Raw genomic sequence first — 6,911 nt, 5'->3', positions numbered from 1 at the left:
AGTGGCTTTCATGCTGTAACAGATGGGATTGAGCACATGCTTTGTGTCAAACCCCACTCCCACCCAGGCATCTTGTTGCAGCACACCAGTGTCCTCACCTTTCACTGGGCTCTGAGCCAGGCTGGGAGCTGTGGGGAGGGGATGGGGTACCTCCTGAGTCCCCTCCTGAGGGTTTGGCCTCAGATGCGGTGTGTTAGGGACATTTGCTGGCCCTCTGCATGATGTTTCTGACAACAACTGACTGATACCCTGAATCTGAAAAGAGCAGTAGCACCCACAATGCCGTATGCAGTTCTCGGTAGCAAAATCTTCACGTGTGGCCATTCCTCCTAGGGCTCCTGCAAGGCTGCTGTTTACACACCCCTCTGAAAAGACTGTCTGGGATTTCTCCTTTCCAAGTGCATCGATTTTACGTCAGGTGAGGCGTAGGCATTTTTCTTCCTTTGCAAGTCAAGAGAGGGCTGTTCTCTTGAGACTGAAATAGCTGGAGGGGGGTCAAATTTGGATATAGATCTGCAAAGCATCAATGCAAGTGAAGGTGGGGGGTGAGGATTGAGTCCCTGACCCACCAATCACACTGGGTTGGTCCAAAGGGGCGCAGCTATCGGGGCTGGAAAGGGCACTTTGAAAGAGAAAAGGACATCTGGAGTACTAGAAGATCAGCACATACGCCAACCAAAAGAAGCCAATGAACACAAGACAATCACCAGCTACACTTTCACGGGATTGACAGATTTGAGGAGAATGAAGGCTAATATCTGTCATTCTCCTGAGCAGCCATGCTTTGCTTTTCTCCGCATTTCAATACTTGAGGCTAGATACTAAACAAATTCAAATCCCTTTCCAGATACAAATGCTTGGGGTGCTGTGAGAAGGCATTTGCTTTCAAGAGTTTTAGGCCTGTACAGGTGACCTGTGGGTGCTGTGTGCGTTGCTGTTTGTGTTAGAAGCTGCATGTGTTGCTGTAAGAAGGAAGGCAAGTGCAGGTGCTGACTGAGGGAAGTTGTCTTCTATCTCCTCCTCTGTGCAGGACAAGTACTTGAAGAGCAGTGGTCAGGAATGGAGGCTGTCGGCTCTCGCTTAACGGCAAGACGTGCCAAGGTTCTGCCTGCCATCAACACCATGGCTTCCAGCTATAAGGACCGTTTCCCGTACTACCCGTTGCCTCAGAGCTCCAGCCTCCCCTGGATGCCCAGCACCTACTCTAAAAGAGATGCCATCAAACCAGCTTTGGCTCCCTTTTCCAAAACTTCCCAGGGGATGACCACCAGCGAGAAACTCCCTTACATTTCCAACAGAACAACCCTCTTCACCCGCTACACCCCTGACGACTGGTACAGGTCCAACCTGACCAAGTACAAAGAGTCAGAGACTTCCCGGCACAATGCGGAGGCTCTGAGAGTTGATACCACCCGCATGATTGGGGATAAATACCAGCAGACAAAGAAAACACAAGAAGAAAGCACCAAAAGCCTGGGAGGACGTGTGAATGCTATTGAGTTTTGGAAAGGGGAGCTCTGCCGTGAGCTGGATGAGATGATCGGGGAGACCAACACGCTCACAGACATGAAGAAGAGACTAGAAAGGGCCTTGGCTGAGACGGAGGCCCCTCTCCAGGTAAGCACTCTGTCCAGTGGGCTGCAAGCTGTAGCCTACTGCTGGAACAACTGCAGCCATTCAAATGTCTAAGTTCCACTGCAGCTCCGCAAGACCTAGAGAGTTTTTATGAAGAGACCATAAGTTAAGTTTGCAATGTCTTCCCATCTGCTGCATCCCCTATCAGCCCGTTATGAGCTCATCACAATTCTATTTGCTTAACCAAATATTTGTGTAGGCGGAACATCCAAATTCCTGGACTGGGAGACAGAAGCCCATGTCTTCCTACAACACCCTGGGGAGGTCAGCATCAAGGCTGACACAGGTGCCTGTGCCACAGCTCTGGTTGCAGCTGGGACACGCGTGCTTCCTCATGTTGATTTGATGCATACGGTGCAGTTCGGTTTCTTGTTGTCAGCTGAAGCAGCCGCCCTGGGCACTTTGTTCCCCTGATGTCCCCTCTGTGCCCGCCTAGAATTTCTTTTCTTCCATTTCTTGAGATGGGGACTCTCTCTATAGAGAGTCCTGCCCCTGCACCCAACAGTGATGGCATGTCCCCAACAGGTCGCTCAGCAGTGCTTGCTTCAGCGGGAGAAGAGGATGGGCATTGACCTCGTCCATGATGATGTGGAGAAAGAGCTCTTCACGGTAAGTTGGGCCACCCAGATCATGTGTTAAAGCCAGTTTTACCTAAACTGCCCTACAGAGGCTTTGCAGCCTTCTTCCCTACCTGGCTCCTTACCGCTGGGGAGGTGCTCAGCTCTTCAACCCCCCCAAAACCTGCTGGGCCAGGGGATGGGGTTCCCCCAGGCAGCAGCATGCCCACGCCGTGTGGGTATGACTTGGCCGTACAGAGGAAGGAATAGCTGAAGAGCAGCTGCGTGTTTGGGTAGCGTGTGGGGGTTCTGTGACCATCTTCAGGGAGTAGTGCACTAAAGACATGCACGCAGTTTGGGGGCACTTTCTCCACTCCCTGCCTGTTTACTCTGGGCAGAAAGACAAGCAGGCAAGTTCTTGCTGTGTGCAGGGTTGGGGAGGTCTGAGGGGACGAGTGGCATCAGGACAACTGAGTACAGACACTGATGATGGGGCCATGTGTCCTTTACCCAGGAAGTCAATGTCATCAGGTCGTGCCAGGAGAAGATGCAGCGGTACCTGGATGAAGCCAAAGCCCAGCTCGCGTAAGGAGGAGCTCCTTATGTCATGCCGTAGGGCTGATGTGCATTTGCAGTTGTGATGTGGACCCCCAGCGGACCCCGACCTCTCCCCACACCGTGCAGATGGAAAAGCCAGGCGGGCTCCCCGGGAAGTGGGCAGAGATGCTCATGGGAGGACAGAGCTGCGTGGGAGGGAGCTGCGGGGAACTGGAGCGGGGAGGAAGCCCTTCCACCTGAACATCCCCAGCGATGGCTGTTGTTTGCATGTTGAAGGTCCAACAGGGCGGCCCAGCACGAGCTGGAGAGGGACCTGGCCCACAAGCAGGCGGCCCACCGCATCGATGACAAGTGTCACCACCTGAGGAGCACCTCCCACGGCATCAGCTACTACCCAGCGGTGGAGCGGGTTGATGCCACGTGAGTGCACGCTGGGCGGCACGCCAGCAGCAAGCTGTGCCCGGGATGCACGGTGCCTCTCCCTGGCAGGGAGCTGCTTGTCCCCAGCCCACTGTCAAGGCACGTCCATCCCGCCTGGAGACAGCTGCCTGAGTGGGACCGTTTCTCTCTGCTTATTGTTATTCTTACTGTTATTGTTATTGTTAACCTTACCTTTATTCTTACCCTTACTCGTAGTCTTCTTCTCATTCTTATTTTCTGTTGTTGTTCTATTAAACTGTCTCTATCTCCACCCGTGAGTCCTGTTCTTTCTCTTTCCCCTCCATTGAGAGTGGCTGTGTGGTCCTAGCTGCTGGCCAGAGTTAAACCACAACCTATGCTCAAATTAAAGACAGAGATTTCAGATACATTTAATCAGTGCTGCTCCCAGGCAGGCTTCATGCCTGCCCACGTCCAGCTTCAGCACTACGGGCTTACCGGGGCCTCTTCTTCCCCCTCACCTCCTGAAGGATCTCGGTGCCGGACTCTTGGGCCAATATCACAGACGACAACATCCTCCGCTCACAGAGCCAACGGGCGGCCTCCTCCAAGCTGCGGGACAACATCGAGAACCTGCTGGTGGTGGCGGCAAACGAGATGCGGAGCCAGTTCAACAGGGTGAACATCGCCTTCACCAAACGCATCAGCGAGACAGCCGATGCCAAGAGCAAGATCCGGACCCACCTGGCCAAGGTAGTCGGAACCCCTCCCTTTCGGTGTGTCACTGTCACTTCCTAGTGACACCCCTGAGGTGGGACCCTTAGGAGTTGGCACCGTAATTTCATCTCAAGGGATCTGTTTTTGCTAGGGCATCCTCACTGGCAGCCTGGGAGCACAGGGATTGCCAGCAGAAAATGCCAATGCTGGTTGCATCTCTGGTAGTTACTTCAGAAGCGCTGGCTGCCCTCCAGAACGGCCTTGCTGGGCCTCTGCTGGGCTGCCTGCTGGGGGGGTTGCAGGCTTGCTTCTCCTCCAAGGACGTGCTTTCACTCTCTGTGCTCTGGGGCTGCTGCACGGGCATGCGTGTGTTTGCTTTGCCAAGCAGAGTCAGTGGAAATCAGTGATGGACACCTGCCTCAGAGCTGTGGGTCTCATAGAAAGCTTCCTGAGACGTGCCCGACACTGTATTGAGTAACTGAGGGAAGACGGGGCTTGCAGCACTGCGAGCTGATGCCACGTCTTTCAGTGAGGATCCATGAAGAACCTTCCCTCTCTGAGTTACTGTTGATGGATGATTAGTTCCAGCAAGCGGTAATTTTGGGAAGCTGGGAATTCAATAGGTCCATCAGTGCTCCAAAACCTCCTCTGATGTGACAGCAAGAGCCAAGAGAGGTTTTTCCCTGAAGAAAAATTACTCTTGGCTCTGCGCCTTGATGTGTAGCAGAATGACAGAGGTCTGAGCCCAGGGTCTGCTTATTGAACTTGTATTGTTCTGCATATGGACAGGAGGAAAGGGTAATTATGTTGTCACTTGAGAAGATACTTTTTAATTTGTGCATGGGTTTCTTTTTTACGCCAGACGCTGCAGGAAATCTTCCAGGTGGAGAAGACCATCGAAGCCATCCAAAAGGCCATTAAAGACCAAGGGCCTCCCTTAAAAGTGGCTCAGAGCCGGCTGGACGAGCGCACACGCAGACCAAACGTGGAGCTGTGCCGGGACACTGCCCAGCTCCGGTAAGGCAGGAGCGTGGGTCTGGTGGGCTCCTTGAGGAGTTACGGCTGGTAGCACCCGGGGGTAGCACTGCATGAAAAATTAAGCATGGGCTTTTCTTTCAACAGTCCTTCCATAAGTGCACTGCTATAATCAAAAGCAATGAGCAGGTATTGCAGCCTTTGGGTGCTGGGAGAGCTCTGCGCCCACAAAGGAGGCTGTACACCATGGCCGGGTATAGCCTGATGGCACCCCATGAGGGGATGGATTCTTCCCGCTTGGGTAAGCCCCATCTTCTCTCCAGCCTGCTTCCCGGCAGTTGGATGTGCTCAGTTTTGAAGGACGAGCCCTTTACTCTCCAACAGGATCCTGCTGAGATCCCTTAGGCCCTTCCTTTTGGGGAACTGCAAGGAAGGGTGCCCCCTATGGAGAAGCAGAAAGGGCTGTCCTCACCTTCTCCGAGGACACTGGAAATCCTTTCAAGGACACAGTGGTCTGTTTGGGATTGCACGCCGAGGAGCTGTGGAGGAGTAGGCTGGCCTGAGCGCCCAGCAGCACCCCCTCTGAGGCACCCCAAAGTTCACCCCTCCTGGGAGCCCGTTGGGCAAGACTCCAGCTGAAGCCTTTTCAGAGCAATTGAAACCCAGCCCCACAGCCTTTGCAGCATCTCGTACAACAAGGGTTTTTTCCATCCTCCCCTTGTTTCACATTCACTTTTAGCCTCTCCCAGATGTCCTGTTTTCTTTGTGTGCATCTGTGGGCATGGGGAGGATGCCTGCACAGGGAAATCCAGGAGGGGGAGCCAACAAACCCCCCAAACCAAGCAGGAACAGGAAACCACACCTGCTCATCCCTCTTCTTGCTGGCCCGAGCTGCTCTGGGAGAGGCGGCTGCGCATTGCCAAAGCCTTTGAGCAGACTTAACCATGCCTCCCCGCTGAGGTCTGGAGGAGCTCTGCCCTCAGCTTTCCCATGCGTCTGCCAGAAACGGGGGGTCTGAGTTAGTCTGAGCACACTGAAGGGGGAAATCCTGTGACCAAGGGGCCCTTCAGCAATGCCACGCTAGAAACCACCCCCACGATGGCACTGTTAACCAGGGTTTCTTGCTGTTTTCCAGCCTTGTCAACGAGGTCCACAAAATCAACGAGACGGTCCAGAGCCTCCAGCAGCGCCTGAGAGACACCGAGGACACCCTGCAAATGCTGGTTCATACCAAGTCGGTCTTGCAGCATGACCTGGCCGTCAAAGCCAACACACTCTTCATTGATGAGGAGAAGTGCATGGGCATGCGCAAGACCTTTCCCAGCACGGTGCGGCTGCTGGGTTCCATTTAGGCTCAGCTGAACTCACTGAATCTGTTGTGGGAGGGATTCCCAGTTTGGCTAAGATGCTTTGGAAATACTTGATTAGAGTTTCACTTCCATGAAAAAGCCATGAGTAGAAATTAAATGATCTTTTTGTGTGTTATACGGTCTACCGGTATTTTTTTTGCCTTTGGTTTTTCTCTTTCCACTGTACTTTCACGGTGTGCCAGAAAGTCACTGAAAATACTTTGTAAGCGACTAAGAGTAAATCCACCCACGGGGATTCAGTCCTACCCTCTCAGTCGGTGATTTTAGGAGAAAAACTGTCGTGTCTGCCTCCTTTTGAGGCACCTTCTTATCACCTTCTTAGAGGAACACCTTTTCATTCCTTGGTGTTTCCTTCTTGATTCATCGCTGGAAGACTTCAGGTGTCCTGCAGCGTAGCCAGCACATCTCAGAGCAACAGCCTGTGGGCCCTCGCTAGCACCCTGTCCCTCTAACCTTGGCGTGTCATCTCACAGCTTGTCACAGGTAAGCCTGATATTGTCCCCCTCTCCCTTCAAGCCTCGTTTTAAGCGCTGTCAGGGAGCCCTGATAGCTGGTGAGCAAAGACCTTTTTCCCCCTTTGAGACAAGTGAATCCCATCTGACGCCGGCAAGCCTGGTGCTGTGTAGGCCATCCCCTTATCAAAAAAAACAAAATTCTGTTGGTCACACCAGCCATGGAGCCACCTATTAATAGACTGGGCTTGTCTGTATGTTTCTTCCAA

At 53.1% G+C, this 6,911-nt stretch overlaps 1 protein-coding gene across 1 annotated transcript; it reads left to right on the top strand.

Moving 5' to 3' along the window:
• Positions 1 to 1,059: 1,059 nt before the first annotated feature.
• On the top strand, positions 1,060 to 6,172 carry LOC309685188 (tektin-3-like; the record flags this gene model as incomplete). The annotated part of the gene is made up of 7 exons (XM_082500998.1): positions 1,060 to 1,617; positions 2,161 to 2,244; positions 2,707 to 2,777; positions 3,027 to 3,170; positions 3,659 to 3,881; positions 4,708 to 4,862; positions 5,956 to 6,172. 7 exons carry the CDS (start codon positions 1,060 to 1,062, stop codon positions 6,170 to 6,172), a joined length of 1,452 nt encoding a protein of 483 aa, XP_082357124.1.
• Positions 6,173 to 6,911: the final 739 nt, after the last annotated feature.

Source organism: Vanellus vanellus, assembly GCF_965231255.1.
Source record: "Vanellus vanellus genome assembly, contig: HAP1_SCAFFOLD_485, whole genome shotgun sequence".
In the NCBI taxonomy this organism is placed as follows: domain Eukaryota; kingdom Metazoa; phylum Chordata; class Aves; order Charadriiformes; family Charadriidae; genus Vanellus; species Vanellus vanellus.
This window is presented reverse-complemented; position numbering and strand designations above follow the sequence as displayed.